At 51.9% G+C, this 27,165-nt stretch overlaps 1 protein-coding gene across 2 annotated transcripts; it reads left to right on the forward strand.

Annotated features, from left to right (window-relative positions):
* The first annotated feature begins 657 nt into the window (after positions 1-657).
* On the forward strand, positions 658-26,830 carry CCDC69 (coiled-coil domain containing 69). 2 transcript variants are annotated; one of them, XM_037907028.2, is made up of 9 exons: positions 658-1,155; positions 12,899-12,971; positions 16,584-16,753; positions 17,819-17,906; positions 18,850-18,923; positions 20,112-20,213; positions 20,801-20,920; positions 21,402-21,499; positions 22,088-26,830. In XM_037907028.2, exons 1-9 carry the CDS (start codon positions 1,108-1,110, stop codon positions 22,254-22,256), a joined length of 942 nt encoding a protein of 313 aa, XP_037762956.1. In that variant the 5' UTR covers positions 658-1,107; the 3' UTR covers positions 22,257-26,830. The 2 variants fall into 2 exon arrangements, with proteins under 2 accessions (XP_037762956.1, XP_043377202.1); XM_043521267.1 differs by lacking the exon at positions 658-1,155 and adding an exon at positions 2,044-2,091.
* The last annotated feature ends 335 nt before the right edge of the window (positions 26,831-27,165 follow it).

A 27,165-nucleotide genomic window follows, 5' to 3' on the forward strand; every position in this document is an offset into this window, starting at 1 on the left:
AATCAAAACGAAATGTTTCCTTTGACGCAAAATGATTTTTTCCCCCTGAAAATGTCATGGTGCGGGAAATTTTTAAATTCCAGTCCAATTCGGAACAAAACAAATAAACCAACAGCAGCATGGAATTTCCTGCCAACCGGAAAGTCCAGTCCCGCACAGCCCAAGCCACAGCTTATATGGGCAAAAGTGTTTGCCAGTGTAGGGTATGCTGCTTCCCTGAGTGAAAGAAAGGATGCCAGTGCACTTTTATGCCATACAGCTGCATCTACACTAAGACTTTTGCTGGTTTAAAAAGGTTGTAAAAACATCACTGGTCACCACAAAGATTGGCAAAAGTTTCTGGCCTAGACCTGACCTACCAGAATATCTGGGGCTGCCCTCTGCCCAGAGGGATATGGGACGCTCTGGCTCTTTCCCCATCTGTTCCTTAACACATGAAGCCAGCGACTCCTGGGGGGTAAATGTGCAGGGCAAACATGCCAGTATTTTGCTTTGTGACTCCCACTGGACTCTTCCGAGAAGCTCCCCCAGCAGTTATGGGCTTGATGCAGGGATCACTGGCTGGGAGGGTGTCCTCTGGCCTGGGGGAGGGCAGAGTGGATGGCCATAATGATCCCCTCTGGCCTTAAAACCTAGTAACCGCTTCCTCCCTCCCCCAGCGCAGGGACAGAGGGCAGGTGGCCCCGCGTTTGATCAGGAAAAGCGGGGGTGGGAGGGGGGCACGTGCGGCCCCGAGACAGAGGAATTGAGACCCCGGAGCTGCCCGGGGGGACCAGCTGTACGTTGGGGGCTCAGGCGGGTGGCTGTGCCCCGCCACCCCAGTTTGGAAGAGCAGGTTCCCTGCGGCGCTGGGCTCCGCAGAGGGCTCCAGCCTCCCCTGGCCATGCCAACACGTGTTATCAAGCGGGCGCCTGGTATGCCGCCAGGCTCAGCCCTGCCAGCTGGGGATGTGGTTTTTTGCAGGGGGGCTTCTGCTCGGGTATTTACGGCGCGCGGCGGTCCCAGCAGAAGTTCAAGCAGACGGCTCGCGCTGCGCTCGCGGGCTCGCAGCTGCAGCGCCGGGCACGGAGCGCTCCGCGCCCCGCGGCGGGTCCCGACCGCCCGGCCATGGGCTGCACATGCAGCACGACCGGCCGCTGCCAAGCCAGGAGCAAGGTAACGGCGAGCGACCCCCTCCCCCAGCTGGGTTTGTGATGGGTTCCGCTTTGACAGCGATCCCAGCGCCGGGGAAGGATGGCGGCCCCCAGAGCCTGCCCCTGCTGGGGTGCCCCCCTGCCAGCGCCCCGCTGGCACCGAGCTTACCAGCAAACCCCAGGGCTCTGCCCTTGCCCAGCTCGCTGCCGGGCTGCCTGCCCTCTAGCATGCGGCCCCATGGCGTGCGCTGATGAACCCCAGTTAGTGACCCCGGGGGCGGGGTGGGGTGGGGGGCTGGGCGTCTGTTCTCCCCCTGCCTTAGATAAAGCCCCTTCCCCAAAACCATGAGCAGGAGAAGAGGGGCTGGCCCACTGCTGGGGAGACTACCAGGCTGTAAAGGGGTGACGCTGTTGTTCCTGAAAACTGCAGGGCCTGTGTTGATTGTAGAGTTGTGTGTATGGTGAAGAGGGTCTAGGAGTTCCTTCTCTACTAATGTGTGTGCGGGGGGGAGGGTCTTGAGAGAGACTAGGGGTTCCTTCCACTGTACCGGGTATATATAATTATTCACAACATGAGTAAACTCTGGTGAATCCCAAAGGCACAACAAAAAACTGCCCGTCCGAAGGGTCTCCCTGACTCTCAGCAAAACTCTCTCTGCCAGGAAAGGGTTAGCAGCAGTACCCAGGGAAGGGGTGAATTCCACCAAAGGCAGCAAAATCTGGCTGATTCTCCTTTCAGTTTAAACAAGAGCGTTCCTTCCATCTGCCCATCGCTGGTTCCTGGGGGGAGCGCGGCGGGGGGAGAGAAAGATGCTTTTAAGATTTAAGGAAACTAACTGTTCTACAGCAGGGAGGGTGGCAGCCGGGGAGAAGGAATCGGAGAGAATAACGTGAGCCTAGAAGGTTGAAACAACACCAGAGCAGGATGTCTGCAAACCTCACCCTCAAGCATCTGATGGTTAGAGTCTTCCTTGTCTTGCTTTGCTACCTGAGCTGCTAAGCAGGAAGTGCAATAGCTGATATTCTAAGGGTGCTAACTACATTTAAGCAAAGTACTCTCCCTGAACTATTTATTCTATGGATTTAGCCTGTCTCCAGTTCTGGAATTATCTGCCAACAGACTGATCTTTACAAGCGTGTTCATTATTTGATCGAAACGTCACGTGTTCATTGTCAGTTTCTGGGTTGTTTGTGAACTATTGGTTTCCCTTGTGCTTACAGTTATTCGCTATTTGTTATTCGGGGCCTGTGATTGGTCAGCTGAGCCAGGCAGTGCACCCTGCGTGGATGATTTTAAAAGGAGGAGGGAAATCACAGAGATTGCAAGATGGCTGCACAAAGCTTTGCACAAATTAATATTTGCACGAGGGAGTAGTTCTGAGACTTCCGGGAACACTGAGACAGAAAAAAACCCACTTGTACAGATACTCAGGGGAAACGGAAACAAAAGGACACGCCTAATGTCCAAGAGAATTCACAGTGGAGTTGCAGACAAAGGTCTGTGAATATTCTTTTTCAGCCCCATGCACATGAATAGCTGAATATTAAAGAAATGTACTCATCTCTTATGCACAAGGTCAAACACTTCTAGGCCAGTCCATGCCTCTGAGGGCTCCCTGTGCAAAAGAGACACTGGGTGAGAAATGCTGCATACAAAAGGCCCCAGGAATTGAGAAGAGGGCATTTCGTTGACATGAGATGGAGTCATTTGGAGACTTTTCCCTTGATTCCGATATGTCCAGTAAATACCATAAACTTAGCTGGGGCAAGGAAGGGGATACAGCCTTTGCTGGCCACATCTTTAAATCAAGATTGGATGCCTTTCTCAATTGTATCCCTAGCTCAGCCAGAATGTATGGGCTTGATGCAGAAAGCACTGAGTAAAATGCTGTGGCTTGTGTTAAGCAGTAGGTGAGACTAAATGCTCACAATGGTCGCTTCTGGTTTAAAACCTCTGGCACAAGGATAGATCAGAAAGCCTGAAAGGGGGAGTATAAAAGGGATTGAAGGTGGGGGAAATTCAGAGAGTCACAAGGAAGTAGAAGACGAATCCTCAATGCTAGGATTTGAGAAAAATAAAGTTGGATGCTACAGGCCTGGTTCCATTCATGTTTAGTGACTTCTCAGGCTGGGAAAAGTCCCTTGGACACCAGTGGTTCTGATGTTTTAATGGGAGTGGATGTTTTAATTGCTGTGATTCTTTCACCATTGCATGGGGTTAAACCTGATTGCCAGAACTGGGGATGGGAAGGATTTTTTTCCCCGGACCCATGTTGGAAATGACCTTGGGGAGTCATCACCTTTCTCGAGGGTACGAACCAGGGATCATCTATTCAGATCAAGTGGGCGTATCACATCTTCTGAGTGCAGGGAGAAGGTCATTGGCAGGCCTCAGTCCTTCGTGTCATCTATTTCTGTCTCTTAGAAAAGCAAAAAGATAAGAAAGTGATTGTGTAGGTGCCAAGTGCAAGAACCCAGCTGGGATCTTGTAGCCATAAGACCACTGGAATGTGATCAGCTCTGAAACTCCGCTGCTTGAAGTAGCAGGATGCAACCTGCATTTCATCTGACATCCAACTAGGAGAGGTGCTGAGAGGTCTTCTTGAAAGATCAGGGCTCAGGCCTGACGTCATTCCAACAGTGGGTTATATACATTATAATTAAATGCTACACACACACACACACACACACAGTAGAACTTCAGAGTTACGAATACTAGAGTTACGAACTGACTGGTCAATCACACACCTCATTTGGAATCAGAAATACACAATCAGGCAGCAGCAGAGATAAAAGAAGAAAAAAAAAAAGCAAATGCAGTACAGTATTGTGTTCCACGTAAATGACTAAAAAAAAGGAAAAAATTAAAAAAAGATTTGACAAGGTAAGGAAACTGGTTCTGTGCTTGTTTCATTTAAACTAAGATGGTTAAAAGCAGCATTTTTCTTCTGCGTAGTACAGTTTCAAAACTGGCTTAAGTCAATGTTCAGTTGCAAACTTGAAAGAACAACGATAACGTTTTGTTCAGAGTTAGGAACATTTCAGAGTTACAAACAAACTCCATTCTCAAGGTGTTTATTCTTTATTCACTTAAAATCAGAAAGGGTCAGAAATTAAGATGCTAACAAGACAGTTAACTCAGCCACAAAGCTCAGTTTGTATGTTTATGGTGCAGATTTAATTGCGCGAATGGTAGTATGTTAAAAGCCATGAATAGACAATGGTGTATAAGTGGACCACGCCTCTGCAAACACTGCTCTTGAAGCACTGAGCATCTGCTCCCATTGAAGTTATTGGCCTAACCTTCCTCCCATTGACGTCAACAGCAGTCACAGAGCAAAGCTCCTGGTGACTTTAGGAAGAGCAGTGTCAGGATTTAAACACACATTCCTTGTTTTTTGGTGATTTCATTCTGCAACATGAAGATTGCATTATGCATTAAAAATGCAATTTTAGAAAAAAATCTTGCTCTAAAATCTAAGGCACGGATCCTGCACATTGACTGCTCCTGGGTGCATCTCTCTACCCACACCAAGACTCACTGGCTCCACAGGGCAGCTCAATTGCAGGACTGCAGGGGTCATTCAGTCAAAGGCCGACTGATGCCTCTTCAGTTCGTGAGGAGTAGAGTAGAGTAACAAAGGGACACAGCAAATACTCACTGAACAGTGCACAGGCTCCAAGTATCTCTGCCAACGTGCCAGTGCTCCATAGGCACATCCAAAACGTTCTTCATTTTCAGCCAGGTTTTGTTTTGAGGCTTGGTTATGAGCCTTCTCCCCAGTTAGGTTGAACGGACACCTAAGAATCAAGTTTCCAAGCTTCAGACAGCTTGGCGTTACCTCTAGGGGGTGCGGAACATGACAGTAATTTTTGACGTTGGGGAAAGTGGTTTGCTTTTCTTCGGCCCGCACTCCTCATCCAAAACTAGTGAAAGGCATTTGGACCAAGCTGCAAAATAATTCACCTTGGGACAGACACCCACTTTAAGGCCTCTTTACACTGCTAGAGCAGTGGGCTCGTGAAACACAGCTTGCTTGCGCTGCTGGACATCCTGCTGTGCTATTTATTTGGACGGTCGTTCCACCAGAAACTGCAGCCAGGGGCATGTGCTCACTCTGGCCCCTGTGAAGCAGTTAATGGTCTCTATGGGATACTCCGAGAGAGACTATCACGGAAATGGAGAGAGATTGTTAGCACATGTGGAATACTCTGACTTTTCTTCCCAGTGTAAGCCTCAGGCCCTATTCCCCCCTCGCAGGGCGTGAGTCGTGTAACCTCCCTGGTTTGGTATTGGACACAGGGACAGCAGCACAATCCAGGAGCTTCCAACAAACAGCCCTTTACTGCAGCTTGCTCAGAGATTGCCCTGCATAGATCCAGCCACTCGCACCTCCTGGGGGGGTGCCACAACTGGGACTGTCAAAGGCGCAGTCCGCTCCAGACAACACCCATTGCATTCCATGGAAGTTACTCCTCTCCTGTGCGGAGTCGGGAGAATAGACCCCCATCACTGTGTACAGCGTCATGTCAGAGAGAGGGGATCAGATCTAGATGTGATGGACACAAATGCAGCAGGCCAGAAAGAGCAGAAAAGAAGAATAAATCAAACCAGCTTTTCTTCCATTTCCCAGGTTCCCATTTCCTTTCACCGGGGAGGGGAATCCAAATGGCAATAGGGCATCAGTCTCTGTGTTAGGTTTGCGCCAGGGGAAAGGCCTTTGGGGCCTGCCTATCATTGCCCAGCTCTAGCTAATGGGCCCGACCATCCCCTCAAGACTATCCAAGTGCACAGGGATAAGAGAGGCTCTGTCCGGGAATCCCAGACTGGAACAGCCCATTCTGCCACCAGGATCAGGAGCAGCAGCTGGCAGGCATGGTGCCAGGGAGAGCGGCTGTTCTCGGTGAGGAAGAAGCCTTGTTTACCCGCACGCTCTGCAGCCTGTGCAGGCCCCCTCCTGCTTTTAGGCGGGGGTGGGGGTCCATGGTGGCCTGACCAATGCTGAGGATGGGAGGTAACTGCTCTGTGGTCAGGACCCTCGCAAGCCCAAGAGGGCACCAGGAGCTCATGCAAGTGCCCCCTCCACCAGGCTTCTGCAGAGCCTGACTGCTAGGTCTCCCTTAGGCAGGAGCCCTGGAAGCTGCTGCTGCTGCCTGAGGGCAGAAGTGGGCCCTCGGGAGCCATCTCTATGAGGGTGGGAAGAGGGCACCTGGGATTGAGGGGAGCCAAGTGCAAACCCACCAAGAGCAGCTGCCTTTGGGGAGAGTGGAGTAATCCTGGGAGCTGAGCTGCCACCTCCTTTCCCCTGGGGGCTGATATGGCCTGATGGGCTCCCATCTTTACAGGACATCAGCTGGTTCCAGGGCTAGGTAAGGACTGAGGGGCCTGGTCAGATCCCTCCCTGCCTGTGCCACACACATACATCTCTGCCCCACACACACGCACACACACACCTGCTCTGCACTGCCGTGTCCCTGCGCAGGGGGATGCACTGTTTCACCATGGCTTAAGGTGAGGTGTGTTCCTGGGAAGGCGCGGGCCAGCCCCTGCAGAAGGCAGGCAGCTAGACAGAGAAGGGTCCATCCCCTGCTGAGGTTTCATCAGGTGCCACTTTCTGATCTGAACCCTGCTGCACACTTCGAAAGGCTGTTGCCACACAGGGCATGGCTGGGAGAGGATCGTTCCCCTGACTGCTCCTTTGGGGTATGGGCTGGGAACGGGTTGTGGCATTTCTGGCTCTCAGCTGTGATCGGGGAAGTTTGCCTGGAGTCAGGGGCCCGATTTAAGGTTTGCCCATGGTTTGTTACAGCCCCCGAGTCCTCTCTCTGCAGCTCGAGAGCCAGCCATAAGGGGACGCTGTGGTGGCAAACGGCAGCCAGCCTGGCCAGAGGTGCCATGGGGAACCTTGAGGTGCTCTGCCATGGGTTCAGGTTTCCCGCGTGTTGGCCTCTGTCGCTGTGCTTTCAAGTCTGTGATTAATTCAGCAAAACTTTCACGCAGCTTCACAAATCGCTGCTGGGAGAGACTGAGGCACTTGGGAACACCCCGGCTTTTACAGCGTGCAGCCGATACCAACCAACAGGTGGGATGACTTGCCTCCCAAACATACCTGGGGTCCAGGCAGCAATTACACGCCCCTCCCCTTGATCTGACCTTGTAATGCCTCTCCCAGGGCCAGAGGTGCCGCTCCCTCCTGCCAGCCCCTGCGGCACACAGACACAGGAGCTCGCTGGTTTGCCTCTGACAGAATTCTGTACAGGTTCGTGTGCCCCTCCCCTACATCACCATGGCCGTGGTATCTGAGCAGCTTCCAATAGTGCATTAAGTGATGAGGCTAACATCTGCCACGTGTGGCATGTTCTCTGTGTCGTGCTCCATGCCGGAAGAGACGCATGCGCAGGGGAGGGTTTTGTCTGAGAGGGTTTTTTTTTTTAAGTGTAGGTGCAGCTTTGTGTTTATTTTAGAGGAGTCCAGTTGACTAAATATGCCTCGGCGCTGGGGTCAGAAGGTGGGAAGATTTGTGATGGGCCTTTGTTCCTGGGCGAGTTTGCTCCAAGCGGTCCCTGAAACAGCTCTGCCTCCTGCATGGAAAACTTTACTCTGATGGTAGAAGGGTCCGTTGTCCTTGAGGAGCAGAGCTGTCCACTGTGGTTCTCAGGCCAGAGCGTTCGGTGATCTTTTATTGTTCCAGACCTAGTAGGAGCATATGATCCTGCTGTAAAGAGCAGTCCCTGTGCCTACGAGGATCACTCCTTTCGGGGTAATTTACTGCTTGGAGAAGAGGTAGACTCCCCAGTTTATTTCAGGGTTTTCAGGCTCCTGGCTGTCTCCTTGTCTGTCGCTCATTCCCCACCCCCAGGGACTCAGTGATGCAATGACAGCAACCTCTTTGATCTTTCCCTGTCCTGGGAAATCAGGCACAAAACCCTGCTGTCCTTCCTTTCACCGCTCTCTAAATGTGGCTATCACACTTCACAGGTTGTAAAGTAGCAGCCCCTGTAGTTGTTTGATATTTCTGGACTGCGCTCAATCTCTCTCTTGCACATGCTGTGGCTTGGAGGTCTGGAGCATTCCAGCCCAGTGTTCAGAATTCAGGGAGGTCCTGCAGCTTTTAGGAAAGGTGGCACTGCCCTAATCTGTTTTGCAGCACTGGGCATCCCCCCCCCCCCCCGCTTAAGTTTTCAGTCTCTTTTCCAGCCTGCGTCCTCTCTAATCCATCCCCTACAAGCACCCTCCAGGAGAGCATGGCAGTGAGCAGAAAATGACTCTCCTTGTCTCCTCTCTCTTTCCGTAGTTGTTGCTGTGAGATAAGAGTGCTTGCTGCAAAGTCCTTCTAGGGATGTTCTGGGGAGGATGCAGGCACCAGCTTGGGCTTTGGACAGGCTTTTTTAGCTTTGTGCTGCTGCTTCAGATGAAACTTGGCTGCTTCTCGCATTCTGTATGTTTTGGTGGCATGGAGCCTCCTGGCCCAAGTGAACAAGCCATGTGCTTCCAGCACATAAACACTGAGAGCCTGGGGCCAAAATCCTCCTAGCAAGGGTAGCTAGAGCATGAGGGATCTCATAAAACATAGGGTACTGTGACCACTCTTGACCCGTTTCCAGGTCTTCTATTCTTGAACCCATCTCTCCTCACTCCCATTCTGGCATGGAGTCATTGTCAGTACAATTCAGATAATTTTCAGAGCTTTGTTTTCTTGGCTCTCAGGTTCCTAGTGCAGATGGGAGGTCTATGTCAGTTAAAGGCCCCTGTTTTGCCCAGGTCTGGGTCCTGAACAGCTGTCAGTTTCCATTCAGTAAGTGATGTCTGCATACCTCTGTCTGTTAGTCTCTAAGGTGCCACAAGTACTCCTTTTCTTTTTGCGAATACAGACTAACACGGCTGCTACGCTGAAATCTGCCTGCATGGGAGGAGCTGGGCACAGATCACCCCTGAGGTGTCTTTACCTATGCGACTGTTATGCCTTTGTTTTCTGTGTACTGCACCTTTCAATCTGTAGGGACCCTTCTGTCTGCAGGGAAAGGCAGGCAGCCAGTTTGGGTTCAGTTCACCACAGCCTATTTGATTTCCAGGGCAGAGCCCACTAGGGCAACGACAAGTCCTTTTGGGCCACAGATCCCAGCAAATCAGCTAAATACCTGGAACCGAGAATGAAAAAACCAGGGACAGGGGTGCAGGGCTCAAGGTCAAAACAAGGGATGCAGAGAGGGACCCGGAGCAGAGAACCCCACGGGTTACCCACTAATCCAAGTAGGAGTCTGTGAATGCCAAATTAATGATGGAAGGCCGTTTACAATGCAGGGATCACGGGTGGGATTCTCTGTGTTATGAAATCAGACTAGATGATCACCATGGTCCTTTCTGGCCTTGAAAATCTATGGTATAAGCCCTCTTCAGACTTCCATGAGCTGAATGTTCTGTTGTGGTGGGAGGGGATCTGCATCTGCACGCATTACACATGTCTGCACCTGCCCTGTTCTGGGAACTGTTTCCTGCGCATAGCAGCAGGTGTGCCAGGTTGGGAATATTTCATTCCTGATTTTGCACATGCTCCTTCCCTGGGAATCTTTCATTTCCAGATGTGCATCTCCACCGTGCACGGGTGTAGATAAGCTACGGAATTTTAATGCAGATGCTGCCCATAGGGCGATCTGCTCTCACTCTAAATAAGAGGGCGGCCGGTTGTTGGTGGTTGGTTTGTTAGACATGAGGTTCAGATTTTAAAAAAATTAGAGGTGATTTACACACTGTTACAACAGATTACTTCCTTACAGCTTTTCTGATTCAAACTGTCATTGCCCTTGCTATAAATGGAGTCAGTCTGAAGCTTCTGGGACATAAAATAATAAAAACGCTAGGCAAGTATCGACTGCCTTTCAGCTGGGGCAGGGACTGGCGACATTTCTGTTCTCTGTATGTACAGCTCCTAGCACAACGGGGTCCTGCTCTACAAGTGGCGCCCTGGGCACAGCCGCCTCACTACAAGCAATAGTAGGACTCCCAAAGCACTTTACAAAACCACCCTTGGTTCCTAATCTCCCTATCTCCACTTTTCAGAGAGGGGCGCTGCGGCAGAGACATTGACCCAGGGCTTTGCTTAACTCACACAGCAAATTGGTGTCAGTCAGGAACAGAACCCAGATGGCTGGACTCACATTCGTCTGCTCTATTAGAGACTGGGACAGGAAAGCACAACAAGCCAGTCTAAGGTGCTGTCTATAACAAGGCAACGTGCACTGGCGTAACTCCATCAGTGTGGTTACACTGGGACGAATTTCCCGAATGTGGACAGGGCCTCCCCTGGTGTGACTTGCGCCTCCTTTGACCCCTTCGGCATGTGCACTAAGTTACACACCCTTGCCCGCGTGCTGCCCTCCGTTCAGCCAGGCTCCGTGGGCCCAGTTCAGAGGTGGTCGGCGAAGGTGTGAGATACACGTTGGGCAGTGGGTGTGAATTTTCAGGAGTCCAACTGAGGCTGAGAGCGGCAGAGCCGGTGGAAGAAAACGTAAGTGGCACCAGCTGGATTCCTTCACGTTCCTTGACGCGACAGAGTTAGGCTGACCCTGCTTCATCACGGCAGGGTGTGAAAATCTGCACCTTTGCGTGACATGGGTAAGCCCGCCTAACCCCGGGTGTAGACCGCGCCAGGTCAGTGGAAGAATTCTCCCATTGTCCGCAGCTGCAGCGTTTCTAGTGAAGACAGCCCCAGAGCACGGAGGTCAGTTCTCTTCATTCCATTCCACACGGGTGTAAACGCCACTGGTGTCAGTGGAGCCGTTCCTGATTGACACCAATCAGATCCGCACAGGGCTTTGAGGCAGGGGAGTTGGGGGGGGGGAGCAGAGCTGCTCTTTGGCAGTTGAACAATTGCTAAAAATAATTTAGTTTTTTCTTCCAGTGCTATTAATGCAACTAAACTAAACTGCTCCGGGGCTGGAACATGGCCTGCTGCGACTGTATCTCCTAAGCAAGCTCCTAAATCTGAGTTCTATAAATCCTGTTAAACAGGGAGGCTAGGATGGAAACTGTGACAGGACCTTTGCACTCACTCAACAGGGGCTGGGTGCAGGAGCTGATGCTATAACAAAGCATTCCTCTGATGATGATGTAATTGTTTGAGCTGGAGGGAAAGGGAGAGCTTTGCCGGTGCCAGATATTCTGAGGCGTTGTTAGAACTGGGCTTTATCCCTGTAATTGCCTTTGGTTTAGAGTTGTTTTTCATCTTTCATTCCTGCACAGGCTCCGTGCTCAGAGCCCTGTTTCTAGGCTCTGAGCCTGGCTGTCAAAAGCATCAGCTGAGCTACAAGTTTGTGGGTGTTGCTAAAAGACCTGCACCCACTGTCTGAGCCTGGGCTCTGACTGGCTAGTCAGCTGCCCGGGGTCCCGGGCATGCACCAGCGGCATGAAGATGGGGTTAAGGGAGGGGCACAGCAAGAGCCCTGGGAAATGTTTCCAGCCCTCTAGCTCACGTGGACTGGTTGCTGGACAGATTTGTACGTGTCCATCACATTGTCCAGTGCCCCCATCCCAGACGCCCTTTAAGGGAGTGTGGAGCTGATAATGATACTAAGGAAAAGTGGAGATTTGGACCTCGAGCCAGGAGGGTCCTGGTAAGCAGAAAGGCCTGCTGGTGAGACTGACAGGGCCCCCCACAAAAAAGGTGGAAGGGCAGTAAATCTTCTAGCCTATCCGTGTGGCTGGGCGGCTGCACAGGAAGTGTGTGTGTTTGTATGTGTGGAGGGGGGGGTGTATTTGTGTGCGGCAGGGGGTGTGAAGGGAGGGGTGCGGGTGTCTCCTCCCTTCGCTGGTACATGCCTTCTCTACGGAGCACTTCTGCAAACAGAAATCCAGGGCCAAGTGGGAACGTGAGTAACCAGGAGTGAGGAGGGAGAGAAAACGAGCGGGCACGTGTGATCCGGTCTCGCCTCCCTGTGCTGGGATTTCTCACCAGAATGGCCCTTTACATGCCACAGGATATCTCCACTATAATGGGGGCAGGGCCTCTCTGCATGGGAGCTCCCAGGTCACACGTTCCCCCCTCGTGTGCTGTACCATGTTAGCAATAAGGGCAGCCAACGTGTCACTTTCCATCATACCCAAAGGAGAGAGAGATGGCAGAAGGGCAGAGTGGGCTAAGTGGAGATGGAACAACCTAAAATTGGAGGCCAAAGATGGAGATAGCAGAGATACTGAGCTCCCTAGGAGGAGAACTGGCACAGATTCAGAGCTGGCTAAACAGGATGGAGTGTGACAGAGGCTTGGGGTCGCTGGCTGGGGCTGCAGGTTGAACTACCCCTGGATAAATACAAGGTGCTGAATACATTTCAGCAGCGCTCTGGATTGGACGGGACCTAGCGGAGCTGCTGGGTTCTTAATGTTGCGGCAGCTCTTTCATTTAGAGGGCCTGCTAAGTAACTCCACCTCATAGGGACCCATTTAAAAATGTCCTTCTCTTAGGGGGACTAATTTCAGGGTGTATCATCCATGACACGATTCCCTTGGGTCTCAGCTCTGCCACAAACCCACGTGGTTTTACATTTTCCCAAGGGGTCCCACTCTTCCTTAAGGCAGGCCACGCAGTGCTTTCAAAACTGAGCCTCTGGGCTTCAGCACTCCTGAGTCACACCATGAGCTCTGCCCAGCGAGTCCCACTGAGATAGACCACTGGTCAGAGTCTTGGACACACTTCAGGGACCAATGCACCTCAGCAAGTACATTTTCCTCCCTGCATTTCATGACTCCAGTCTTCTTATTTTCCCCACAGAAACGACTAAGAGCTCAGCAGCCAAAGGGGCAGGTTTCCCAGGAGCTGACGGCCTTGAAGACAGAGAATCATGGTGAGGTGTAAATCTTTTCCCTCACAGGGCTTTTCAATGCCCTTACCCCTTTAAAAGCATTAAGCTAAGACAGGGTCCAAACAGATGGGCCAGTGTGTTCCACGCACAGATGCACTCTGTACCTTCTGCAGCACTGTGAACTCTGATGCGGCCAAAGTGGCACTGTGACTAGGGAGTCTTCTATTCTGGTCCATGCCCAGGCCATCTCACCTGTGTCTGTTCAGAAGGCTCCTCCGGATGGGGAGGCGATGTGTCTGAGGATCACTGGGCTAAAAGGGCTTTACTGACTTGAGTTAAATCAGAGTGGATTCTCTCACTCCAGTTTCCCTGGGGGTCTTGGCACGAGTCCCACCTGAGATGGTGTCACAGAGCCACAGGATTGGTGCTACACGCCAGCTTTTAAACAGCCCCTTGGAGGGTCCCCTTCTGTGTGGCAGACCTGCAAGGGGTCCCACTCTTCCTTAAGGTAGGCCACGCAGTGCCTCCAAAACTGAGCCTCTGGGCTTCAGCACTCCTGAGTCACACCGTGAGCTCTGCCCAACGTATCCCACTGAGCTAGACCGCTGGTCAGAGTCTTGGACACACTTCAGGGACCAGTGCACCTCAGCAAGTGTTGAAAGAGACACCAGGCAGCCTTTTCAGAACAGAGGCAGATGGAGCCCAGCACTGGGAAGGCCTGAGATTAGCATAGAGGAATAAAGGTTAAAACACCATCTCTTCTGGCCACACCAGCCTTCCCTCTAGTGTCCTTTTCTGGCTCTGGCTCTCCATGTCCCTGTGTCACGCCCAGGTGAGAGCTGCCGAGACCCTCCAAAAGCCAGCTCTTATCCCAGCCACCTGAAACCTTTCAATCCAGTGTCTACCTCCTGCAGACACGTGCTGCGTTCACACGGCTCCACCTGCAGGAGATTCCCATGTATAAATGTCAGCTGCTCAGTGTTTGGGGCTTCCGTTGTCTTTGTGGACCCTCCATTGATATGGGTCGGTTTCAGCCAGTACTTGACAGACCCATTTATTTCACCCCAAACAGATACGTGACACAACAGCTCATGTCTCTTTCTCTGCCCCATGAGCAGATTTAACCCTTTTGCACCCCCTGGGGAGCAGTGCAGAGTACAGAGAAACTGAGGCATGCAGGGGAATCATAAAATATTACAGGAGATTCCCACTTCATCACGGATGGTTCCTTAGAAATTGACAGAGTATTTGGCATACGTTCCTGGAAATGCATCCTTGTTCTAGTGGAAATATTGCAAACTTGTATGAGACAAACCGCACAATGCAGAGCCAGGCTAGAAATAAAGATCTGTATCCTCATCTGGCATAAATTAGCCTGTCAGTGATGCTGATTTACATCAGCTGGGGATCTAATGGTGAAAGTCCAACTCATGCTGATGAAGAGTGTAATGCTGCCATCACAGAAGCCCCTCTACCCACGGAGCAGGCTCGGTATTGGCAGGGCATCAGTGTAAGTTTTCCCTGTGCTGCCCAGGAATGAAAATCAAAGAGATTCACAAGCAGTTTCCAAGATGAACAGCAAATTCCACATGCTGCTCTTCATGGACTGACCCTATTAGTCACTCTCAAATGCCTGGGTGACAACACTGCTCGTGAAAATCTGAGCAAATTCTAAAAATGTCATGAATTCATAAGGGAAGCAAGTAAAAAAACAAAGCTCCTTGCCCAAGGGAAGTGGGCAGGTAGAATTCTAGGAAGCTGCCTTGGTGTTTATTCATGGACAGAGAAATCATTGACTGAAGTCTAGTAATACGTATGACCAGGCGAACACCACAGATGGCCAGCTCAAAAACTGCACTAGCTAGCCAAAACGTCCCACCAGACGAACAATCCCACCCCTAAGGAAGCAGTCGGTGCAGTAGTGAGGAGGACATTGCATGGAGCTGGAGAGGATGGTGTCTGTATGCTAGTGAGATGAATTACGTTATGGGTATGTGTCTTGTTGCTCTGTTCAGAGTTGACACACTCTAGCCCTTATGTGAAGGGCTGGTTCAGGCAGAGAACTACAGACAAGCTCAGACATAAGTGCTCTCTACCAGCTGAGTTATTCAGCAGGCAGTGTTTGTCATTCGTCAAAGTCCCGTTTAAATAGCTTCAGTCACCCAATCAGGAAGTGGACACGATACCATGTGACCACTCCCACACACCAAATTGTGACTAGCAGTCAGCTGTAGCAGACTGTTTGCAAAGCACCCGGTGGCTGGAAATGATTTGCTCAAACGAGTCGTTGAGCAATGAATGCACTCGCAGAAACTGGGAACGATTGACAGGAAACAAAGACCTAAATGAGACAGCGCAGGGAGAAATAGCTGAGCTGGAAGGGTCATCCCCAGGACTGAGAGGCCAAGGTTGTCTCCTGTCTCTATTCAATACTTGTCCCCATTGTGGAGACTGCCAACACGTTGCCCATTGGTGCTAATTAGTGCCAGGGGTAGTGTGGGTAATTGTCCAATAGGAACTAGACTGAGATCATATTTTACGTGGGCCACCAAATCACCCCCAAGTGATAATGAGTTGACCAGGCCTCAATTCAAACTGGTGACCTGTTAGGTTATAGATATTCAGGCCTATCTGTAAAGGCCTGTACTCTAAGAATTTAGATGCATTCTTATCACTTGGCTAGTTAGAGGTATAAAAGGAAGAATCAAAATCACTGTCTGCCAGTGTAAGGTCCTTCTCTTACTGTGACAGTCTGAGGCCCTGTTCTTAGGCTAAGGCCTTTGGCTAAGCAACAGAGGCAGCCATAAGCTGGGAAGCGACCGGTCACCTCCTCACATCCCAAACTAGTCACATTGAAATAAGGTGCTATTGGGCTGTTAGGAATACAGTCCTGTCCTGATAATGCCTATTGCCTCCAGAGAAAGGGAAGTGCCTAGAAGATGTAAAAGGAAACTTAGTTTGATAACATCCTGTCTGGCAAGAACTCACTTATCAATAGCTGGGATGTGAAATCCTCACTTCTGTATTGTTTTGTCATTATAGTTCCCACTTTGCTATTATTTGTCTGTATAATCTCTGTCTGCTTTTGTGATTGTTTCTGTCTGCTGTATAATTAATTTTGCTGGGTGTAAACTAATTAAGGTGGTGGGATATAATTGGTTAAATAATCATGTTACAATATGTTAGGATTGGTTAGTTAAATTTCAGGAAAATGATTGGTTAAGGTATAGCTAAGCAGAACTCAAGTTTTACTATATAGTCTGCAGTCAGTCAGGAAGTGGGTGGGGGTGTGTCGGGGGGGGAAATGGGAACAGGGAATGCGGGTGGGGACACTGGAATCATGTTTTGCTAAAGGGGGAAATGGGAACAGGGACACAGAGGGTAAGCCTCTGTGGTGTCAGAGCTGGGAAGGGGGACACTAAGGAAGGAAACTGGAATCATGCTTGCTGGAAGTTCACCCCAATAAACATCGAATTGTTTGCACCTTTGGACTTCGGGTATTGTTACTCTCTGTTCATGCGAGAAGGACCAGGGAAGTAAGTGGGTGAAGGAATAAGCCCCCTAACATGACCAAGTGGAGAACAGCCCCAGAAATTCTAATCCTGTCAGCAAAACCAGCTGGCCATGGTCTAGCCATTTATGTTTAATTTGCAGTCACCGCAGCTCCCTTGCACGAGGATGTGGAGACGAAGAAGGCGCTGCTGCTGGAGGATCAGAAGAGTGAGATTGCGACGCTCCTGCAAGGACATCAGGAGGAAATGGAGAGGCTGAAGGAAGCCCACCAGGCAGAGACCCAGAGACTGACCCAAGACATTAAAATCCAGGTTGGATCAAAGTGGCTTCACCACCCCAGGAGTGTCTGTGTAGTGTCCCAGCACAGTCACCCCAGTCCTGGGCATTCATGCTTCTGCTTACTGACATTCGAACTGCATCACTATCATAGGTTCAGAGCTAGGCAGTAGTATACAGCAGGACCTTGATGACCTGATGGTCTCCAAAGACACCAGACAGCATGAGATCCTTTGGGTGGTCAGCTAGCAGGCTTTGACATTCCCCTTTCAGCCCTGATCTCGCATTCAGAGCCAGCTGGCCTGCTCCCCCAGTTATAGACACTTGTCTGTCTTCCCCAGGGTTAGCAGACTCCGTATGGTTGGTTAGTGTCCTCAGATTTCACCTCTAGACACCTAAGGCCATGAGTAAGGCTACAATTTTGTCATGAAGGTCACGGAAATCGTGAATTTGAATAAAATCCATGAAATCTCAGAAATGGCTGTAAAAACACATTTGACTTGGTGCACTGGGGTCACGGCATTATTCAGGTTTGGCCCCTCCAGCTCCACCTATGGCAGGGTAGACAGACCCAACCTGAGAGGGGCTGTGACCCATTCCCCAGCTCGCAATGCCCAGAGCAGGAGGCTGTGCCTAGTCCCACCTGCTGCAAGGTGAGCTCGCTCTCCAACTTCTCCCCCTTCTCTGACTTGTTTTTTCCCCCGGCACTCTGTTGTGAAATTTACGTGCCAAAATCATAGCCTTAGCCGTGAGTGAAACTGAGCTCAGTGGTTCACTCTTCCTTGTCCCCCTTTTACTGATACCACAGAGCTCAGCAAAAAGGGCAGTTGTCCAGGAAATCCTGGAAAAGTCCAGGGTGTTGCAGGTCAGCTGTCCTAGCAGAGCTGTGTGTGATGCTCTCCCCCTCTCCCCCACATATTGTTGCCAGTGATATTAACCTCTCACTGTCATAAGTACCAAAGTTAAATTAATTCATAAAAATAGCGACAGGAAACTGGATCTGCCGCCCAGGAGATAAATAGGAGACTGCACAGGCAGGTACACTTCAATTTCTCTGAATTCCCCGGATACTTAGGGCTTGTTGTTCACTTTGTTTCTAGGTGGAAAACGAAAGAGATTTAGAGCTTAAAAAGCAGCTCTCAGAGCAGTTCAACACACTGAAGAGAGAGCATGAAGAGAACCTCCGAGGTAAGGCCCGAGTCTCTCCTTTGCTAGGCACTGGCTTCCCTCTACGCCACCACCGCTATGGTTTAAACTTCTCACAGGGCTGTTCTTGCATCTCTTCTCCTCTCCAGCCTCCGTGGCTCTCTTGAGCAGAGGCTGATCACTCCTGTAATGAATATTCAGCATTGTCATTAGATGTTATGTGTCCAAGAGATCTGCCCATGTTTTGACTGGCCCCATTGGCAATCACCTACCATGCCCTCTGGATTACCGTACTGTCACCTGTCATGCTCTCAGAGCTGCGATGGTGCTCGCTTACTGTCCTGTTGTCTGCACCTCTTCAAGCCAAGAGGGAGGGTACCCTAGGAAGGGCATGGAGAAATGCTGGCAGGAGATATTACTCTGTAGTTCATTAACACAGCATGGAGCGTTTGTAGAAACCCAACCCAACGTTTGGAAAATTGACCCCACTGAGGTATTACGCTTGCAGTGCCAGTGCCTCTGAAATAAACCTAAAATTCTTCAAAAAGGAGACCCCTTCCGTCGGAGCAGGAGGCTTCCCAGGGAGCTTGTGGGCTGGTAGCGTTTACACTGCAGCCAACAACACGAGATCTGCTCACCCAGTCTCAGCAGTAAGGCTGTGAATGGTGATGGGGTCATTCCCTCTCTTTCTCCTTTCGCTACGGGTGGCATATTGCCTCTCTCCTTAGCGTGGCAATCACTCAGCTAGTAGCCCTGCGACTTTAGCTGAGCGAGTCCTCCAGGGAGCTCCCAGCTGCAAGGCTGCTCCAAGAAACTGCATTTCCTCTGTTTACAGTCCCAAGCCTCTGCTGACTCTTAACCCAGAGTAACTCTGGTCCCCCCTGTGGCAGTGCCATCTACTGCCATTCTGTGCAGGTAAGGGGCTTGGGCAGGGCTTGCTTTCCTGTCTCCTGCTTTTGACACTGATTTTATGTTTCCCCTGCAGAACTCCAGAGGGCCCATAACCAGGAGACGATGCTCTTAAGGGAAACCTACGAAAGGTCCCTGTCTTCCTTACAGGTGCTGGCCCCCTTGCTTTGGCTTGCTGAGAAATTCCCTGTGGAGCAGAGCTCTCTAGATTCAGTGCACAGGTCTGAGGGCACTGGGGGAAGCTTCCAAGGGACCTGCCTGAACTACCCCTGGGGCAAAACAGCACTGTCTGCCCCTTACTTTTCACGAGAGCCAAATTGAGAAAGCAAAGGTTGTTCGAGCTGCCCGGAGTCCACCACCCTTGGGTAACCCAGGCTGGCTGTTTGTGGGAATGACCGGCTCACTTGAGCCCAGAGGGGCCTCTCACAAAGTGAGCGTGCCTTCATTTTGCAGCAGTCAAAGAGATATTTAAATCGAAATGCCCACCTGGGCTTTCAGTTCCAAAATATAAAATAGTCCTTCACTGGCTCAATCAAAAAAGTGCAGAGTTCCCTCCAGCCCCAGCACCTTCTTCGCCCTCCCCTCCACGTGCCAGTCCTAGCAGCCAGCCGGGCGCTCCCCTGTTCCTGCCCTGCTCTGTCCAGGGTGCTAGCTTCCCTCCACCTGCAAGGCACCCGGTCCTCCCTCCTTGAGTTGCAGGGAGTCAGGGACCCTGCTCACAGTCCCTCTCCTATTGGCTGCTTCCTGCGTAGCCTCCCGAGAGCTTGTTAACCCCTTGCATGCCAGTGTGGGGCAGACACCCCATCACACCACTACTGACACCGGGGACAGGTGGGTTGCGTTTGGAATGTCTCCATGTTGTTAAGGGCGCTCAGAGCTCAGGTTTTGGTTGGGGCACATCTCTGCTGGCAGGCAAGCCTGTAGCCTGAACACTCCAGCCGTGAAACGGGTGCGAACAAGCTGCCTAACTGCCTTACTGTGGCTCATAGCAGAACTGGCAGAGTCAGGGAGCCTGTTCTTATACAAGCAACCCAGGAAGTGCTGATTATAAAGAGATCTCTCCCATGGTTACCGACTGACCCATTGTAACCAAGGAAGCCAGGATGGCAGAAGGCATTACAGTGGGAACTGCTCCCTGCTGCCACTAAATACTGTATTAGGGAATTGCTGCATGGGGCTTCGTTAGTCATTGTGAAATGTCTTGCCGTTTGACTCCTGCCACCTCCGTACAATGCAGTAGGTCATTTTCTTCCCTTATATGAACAGTGCCCCTGCTGGAGGGGAGGTCATAAAACAGGACTCATAATCACATCCCTCTTCCTTTCTCTTCTGCCCTAGGAGGTGATTGACGGGTTGAATTCCCAGCTGAAGTCCTTCCAGGAGAAAATGAAACGGGTGGAGGAATCGATCTTGAGCAGAGACTATAAGAAACATATTCAGGTGCAGGAAATAAGCGAACTGTGGCCTCCTGGGAGGGTATTTCTTTAACCATCATTTGCCAGGGTCTCCGAGCAAGCCTGTTGGATTCACAGTAGTGGCAATGGACAGCTCAAACTTACAGAGTCATAGAAGCATCTGTATGCTATAAATGCTTTGTCACCAAAATAAAAGCCAAAGAGAGGCCTCCCTGGAAAACTCCCCATCACTGGATCTGGAGAGGGTAGTGTTCGTGGTGCCTGGTAAACCTGTAGTATGGTTGAAGTAAGCAAAGGGATAGGAAGTAGATCATAAGAAAATTAAGGGTACATATTCTGTGCATTATGAAGGTAGCTCAAGCTCCTTGCACTCAGGTGGCTAATGCAAATGCCGTAAAGACATGCATGTAGGCACTGAATGAGCACTAGTAAGCACATTTTGGGGGGTCAGAATCCTATCAATCCAGGACTGAGAACACATGCCTACTAACGGTCATCATCTTTGGCTCACCTCCGTTGGAATGAAGAACCAAACCAGAACCATGCATTAGCCCCCGTCCCCAACCTCTCCAGTCAGTGGGGGACTCATGCATTTTCTTTCTCCCCTTCTAGGATTATGGGAGCCCCAGCCAGTTCTGGGAGCAAGAACTGGAGAGTCTGCATTTTGTCATTGAGATGAAGAATGAACGCATCCATGACCTGGACAAGAAGCTGCTGAACTTGGAAACAGTGGTGGGTTTGATGTTCTTCTTCCAAAAAGTCCATGGACTCCTTTCCAGGGGCAGAGATGGAAAAGCACAGCCTGCAGGAGAGCGCGCCACCTACCTGAATGCAAACAGCCTTCTCCAGGCGCATTCCCCTCTGGCTTACCTGCTACCTGTGGGCAGGTTTATGTCCTGGCTGGCCTCTCAGCCGAGCTAGCATGTAGGGCGCAGACACAGTGAGGGCAGCCAGCAGATGGAGGGCTACACTAATTGGACCAGGCTGCTACAGTGCTGGGTGTTTGCTGGCATACACAGCAGGTTGCTGCTATGCATCACTAACCTCGCATAGAGGCAACTTTTGTCAGTAACCATCAATGTTCTGACGTTGGCCCTTAGGCAGGACCTCATGAACCAGCATAGGGGATCGTCTTTTGCCAAATCCATATCACTTCTGACCCTTGACCTCTCCTTTGAATCCTCCCTTCCCCAACCCTTCTGGGATGTCACAGATGGAGAAGAACCTGCTTCTGGAGGAGAAAGTGAAAACCCTTCAGCAGGAGAATGAGGATCTGCACGTTCGGACACAGAACCACTTGACAATGACAAGGTAACATCTGCAGCCTAGTGCAGTACAACCTACCTGCTGCCATTGTCGGAGCTCACGGGGGCTGAGCGCTGGGCTAGGTATGAATTGCACTCAAGAGAGGCTGTTTTCTGAATGCAAGGCCGATAACTAGATGCTGGGACAGGACACAAACAGCAGGTATGATGGCATCAAAACGAGCACAGAAGCTGCAGGTCAGGGGGAGATAGCTGAGAAGAGCTATGAGAGTAGGGGTGCTGCATGATAGGGCTGAGGTGCACTAGCCAGGCTTCCTGTGGGTGCATGACTTTGCACAGCACTGGTCTGGTTCGGGTGAATATGTGGGGTGTATGTGCATTCACGAACTTGGGCTTGCATTGCACCCATCTGGCTCTGGTGAGAGTGTGTGTATGTGTCAGGGAGACCGTGACCTGGCACAGTACCTAATTGGCTCTATAATCCACCCCACCCCTTTTCAAGCCCATTTCATGTCCCCACTGCCCTGGCCTCCTTTGGCAGTGATCAGAACAGCTGGCAGGGCCCTGATCCCTGTCTCCATCTCACTCCGGGGTTCTTACCAGCTCAGCTTCGTCACCTGCTGTTTCTTTGCAGGCAACTGTCTGACGAGCTCCTGGTGGTTCGGGAGGCCCTGGACAAGGAGTCCCAGCTGCGGGAGCAGGCGCACCGGGAGAAGGAAGAGCTGCTGTACAGGGTCCTGAATGGTGACTCGTCCCCTACCTTCCCCATCCCCTCCAGTGAGGTGCCGCTCATCGCCACGTAGCGCTCTGGGAAGTGGCAACGGAGGCTGCTGGGATGAGGAAGCAAGCGAGGGGCACCAGAGACTCTTCCACCCCTCGTTTTAGCGCTTCCTTTATTGCACAGGTCCAAAGCTGCTGTCATGGGGACTCTGTCCAGTAGAAGGGGAGCTCCTCAGACTTCCAACCCTGGGACGGCCTCTCTCTAAGGGGACAGTGCAGTATTTCTCGGAACCTTTTCAATGTGCTTTTAACCCTCCTGTGTGTCCCCCTGCCTGACTCTGAACATGGGGGAGCTTACGAGACACCCCAGAACCTAGACACATGTGGTGTGAGGTATCCTGGCTGCCCCTGGCTTCACATCTCAGTCAGTAGCTGTGGTTACAAGGGGAACAAGCTAGCAAAGCTAAGGGGCTCTCCGGTGCGTTCAGGAAGGAGAGGCCTGTTTCACGCACTGGTTTGCCCAGGTGAAGCTGAACCGGAGCCCTGCATCTGAACAACCTCAGCTTCTGGGGAAGTTTGGATCAGGCTCCGGGGCTGAAGTTCGCAGCTCGGGTCCATCTCTAACCAGAACCAAAGTGAAGGATGCTCGTCTCAGATGGAGCTGTTTAAAACAGCAACTAGCTGAGTCCAGCATCAGCCACGGGTGGCTTTGTGGTGTACACAGGCAGGCAGCGGGTGAGGCGACCCCTTGGCGTCTCTCTCTCTGGTATTCTTCAAGAACAACCCCGCAAGGAAAGTTTGAGAGTCTTGGAGCTGGAACATGCTGCTCTGTGTGACCCAGGCTCAGGGCTGGCACTGGCTTCCAGAAGACTGTGCCTGCTGCTGGCCAAGAAGCAACACCAGCTTCAGAAGAAGCAGCAAGCCTGCTGTTCCCAGCTGGAGAAACGGCCCCGATGGCCCGTAGCAGCCACCCGAAGTGGTGCCCGAGGTGGCAAACAGGGGGGGAATGTCTGCTGGGCCAAGTGAGGATGGGGAGAGGTAACACAGTGAGCAAGAGGTGGACAGAGCTTGTCTCTCCCTGGTGCGCTCACTGCTCAGGCTTTCTGGGAGCAGATGGTTCCAGCTCCATAGGGTTGCCCACGCACCCCCTGTCCCTGGAAACCACCTGGCAGTGGCAACCAGAGCTGGACCAGTGAGCGCCTTCAGCAGGAGTTTGGGGAGCAGCAGAGGGGAAGATGGACAGCTGCATGCCCCTGTCTCAGAAATCCCAGACCTGCCTTCAGATGGATCATGTGGTCCAGTAACACCTCTGGGAGGAGATGGGGTGCCTAGAGCTCCTGGTGCCCAATGACTAGGTTACATGGGCCCATGGAGGGTGACTGGAAAGTTTGCTCCTGTGAGCGGGGCTGCTTGTCTAGTCCCGCTAAGCTCCCAGTACTTTCCTGAACCCTGTGCTGGGCTCACCCTGGCCAGACCCCTTGTCTCCTGCCATGCTGGTCCTTTCTGGTTCCCAGCTCCATAGTGAATCTTCCTTGGGGCTGCTGCAGTGAGAATCACCATCTCCTGTAGCCTTCGCCTTTTGTTTGTCCATGGCCCTGGTGGCCTTCCCTGACAGACTCGGCTTCTCTTCCAGGTCCCATGCCCTCCTTCCTGTTGGCTTCTTGCCAGAGTTCAGCCCGCGGCCTGCCAAGTTCTCTCTTGCTTTTGTTTCAGAGCACTGCCTCCCAGGGCTTCCCTCCCTGGAATCTCCCCTTCTCTGGGTCTGCCACAGGTGCCTGTCCCCTTCTGCAGCTCCTCTTCGCAGTCTTCCAAGCTTCAGTCCAAATCCCCCTTAGACTTTGCTGTCACTGCCTCCTGCTTCCTCCTGGCTCAAGACAATAGTCCTATTGCCCCAGGCTTCCTCCTGGGCCAGCTCCTTCTAGTTCTGGCTCTAGCCTCCTCTCTGCCCTTAGCCCAAGAGAGAACAGTCCTGGGTCTACCTCTCTCCTGGGTCTCCTCCCTGGCCTTTCTTTCTGCTGTGCTCCTTCCCTTATGAAGGCCCACCTCCAGTTACACTTAACACCACTCCAGGTGCCACCCACTGGCCTAACAGGTCTCAGGCTGGGTTAACCAAGCTGAAGGTTTATATGCCATCACAGGGCCAGATGTCCTCTTACATTAGGGCTCCTTTACACCGCTCTGGCAGGGCAAAAGGGCCGGAAAGACGGCACAAATGTAATTTATTCCCCCTTTAAGACCCCTTTCCTCTTGCCAGTGTGGTGTCAGGGAGCCTGTTTGTAAATAAGACTCTGGCCCCTTGATGTCATATCAGATTCGCTCTGTACAATAAGCCCCTGATGCCTCCCGGTCATTTGCAAAGCATTGTCCATTGCACTCTAGACTCGCCCCCTCGCTCTCTCATAGCTACAGGACACCTCCTGGAAAAGAACGTTTGTTCCTTGCGAGCTCACCTGCTCCTGCTGTTTACTCCCCACATGAACCTTTAATCCTCCCCACCGTCGCTGTGGAAAGGACGGTGACCCTGGAAAAACACATGATGGCTGCAAACAAGCAGCTGTGCACTCCGAAAACCCCACGCTCACTTCACACTGGAGTCACTGGTAACACAAAGCACCAGGCATCTTGTCAGCTGGGTCCCATACACCACTGAACTCTGAAAATTCTCCGCCAATGAACAGTGCTGCCTCTGGGTCCGTTGTCCTGTTTGTCAAGTGGAAAGAGTTTGTTCTCACGCAACCTGACTGCCGGGCTGGGCAGACCCACCCCTGTCGGCCTGGCCGTGATTCACCTGGGAGAATGGCTGTTTCTTTGGTGAGAGTTTGGGCAAACGCTGAAATCTTGTCATTTGTGTGCTAGCAGGCAGGGCTTGGAGACTCACAAGATCCCGTTCAGCCCCCTAAGAAACCTGGGCAATTTGCTTCAGGTGAAAATTGGCCATTTTCCCAAAGAAGGGTCACCATTTTCACAGTGAAATGAGGCTTTTCTGTGTCTGGGAGCCGCCTGTTTCCATGGGTGTGGGAAATTCAAGATCGTTCCCATCCTTCCCTGCCCCTTCTCTTCCTCCTCATCTTTCCAGTTTCTCGTTCTCTTCTGTGCCTCTTTCCTTTATAAACCTCAGGCCCCAGGAGAGATTTTTAGACATTGCACAAAAATGCTCCAGATCACGGACACCACAACTAACAAGCAGTTCTGCTCGACCATCTTTGAGAGCAAGTGGGGCGGGGGGAAGCTGTGTCTAGAATGTGAACTGCGACAGGGTCAATCCTCGCTGAGAGCCGAGTGTCTGCACAGTGCCTGGGTTGGCACAACGGGGCTGGGGGGAAACCAGTCTGTTCTGCTCTGCATAGCTCAGTCTCTGAGAGGGGTAGACAAGATCCCCTGAAGATGTCTCAAACCTCTGACAGTCTTTCTAGAACCCCCACAAGCCCGGGGGCCTGAGTGAAGGGAACTTAGCGGGGCTCTCGAGAACAATGGAGAAGTCATTGCTCACTCAGTACTGACTAATTACAACTCCCCGGCTTCCCCATCCTGTGCCTTTCCTTGCAGCCCCATTTCTTACAGAGCCCAGGGCCCTCCGAGTGGGTTGGCCTAGAAAGAGACTGTACATAGCAGCAGGAAGGAGCAGCTCTGGTGGGCTCCATTCTCCTTTCGCTTACACTGACGTGACAGGAGCAACTGCCTTAGAGTTACACCAGCCTCAGGGAGCGCTGAAGCAGGCTCAAGAACTAGGTAGAGATGCACCTGTCTAGGAGCTCAGACTAGGCCACCACAGTGGGACCTTCTGGCCTTGAAGTCTACAAATCTTGGCTCTGAGAAGCACGACGGTCATAGGATGCATCACGACAACGTGGGCCCCTGAATTGTGTGCTCCTGCTTCCCTCGCCAAGGGCTCAGAGCCCTGAGACTCTCCCAGGGCCTGTCTTAGCTGAGGAACCATCCGTTAGCAAAGTCTGCGCTGGTGGCAGGGAGTAAATCCACACGCCGCTGACTTAGAACTTGAACCGTGTTTGGGTGCCACCCTACAACTTGCTCAGAGTACAGTGGCCGGGAAGAGAACACCTGGGCCCACGCTCTGCTAGGGATGGCGCTCTGTCCAGTCGTCACAGGGCATGGCTTCCATCTTAAGACTTGGCTGCTGTCCTTTTGCCACAGAGGTTCCAGCTCCTGCTGCGGAAGCCGAACGGAGGCTGCTAACTTTGGGGTATCTGTTACTCCTCTAGGGGTGGCTTCTTTCTAAGTCCCCGTTGTGTTTGTAGTGGTATGTGTAAAGCCAGCCCCGTCGCTGGCTGTCTTCTCTTTCCTTCCCCCCTCCTCCGTGCCCTAATGTGCCCAGAGCACTGACGGTGCTCCACGCAGACAGGTAAATCAGGGTGAGAGGAGACGGCGGCACAGTGTGGCGTGGCTGGGGAGCTGACGCTCGCTAATTGGATGCACGCAAGCACTTTCCGCTGGGCGTGCGAATGCTTTCAGGAGAGACCAAGTGGAGCGTTAGCTAGTGCCACAGACTGCCCCTGAGCTTTGCACCAGGAGTGTGGAGCCGTGCGTGTGTGTGCGTGCGTGCGTGTGTGTGTGTGAAACAGACCTGTGTGCTAAAGGCTGTAACAATACAGTTCTGGAAGGGGAAGATACCCAAACAATGAAATGTCAGTATTTTCCATGTGGCGGCGTGTGCCTTTCCTTGGCTCATGGCACGGATTGCTTCAGCAGCTCTTTCGGGGGGTTGCAATGGGACGGTGTCGACGGTTGTGTCTTGATGTCGCCCCCCTTGGGGTCAGGGCAGGCAGCTACTCACCTCATAGATCGTTCCCTGGGCAGCAGCTGTCCTGTGGCCTGGGCCTCTGGTTGCACCCCTTACAGTCCACCCTTTTCCCGGGGTATAAAACAGTCCAGACGAAAAAGAAAGTAGTTCCAGGGCCCCTGGCCCCTCCCGCACACAAAGGAGGGAAGCAGTCTCTCCGGCTCCGGATGAAACGCTGGCCCCCCACCCTCCGC

This window comes from Chelonia mydas, chromosome 8 (genome assembly GCF_015237465.2).
Source record: "Chelonia mydas isolate rCheMyd1 chromosome 8, rCheMyd1.pri.v2, whole genome shotgun sequence".
In the NCBI taxonomy this organism is placed as follows: Eukaryota; Metazoa; Chordata; order Testudines; family Cheloniidae; genus Chelonia; species Chelonia mydas.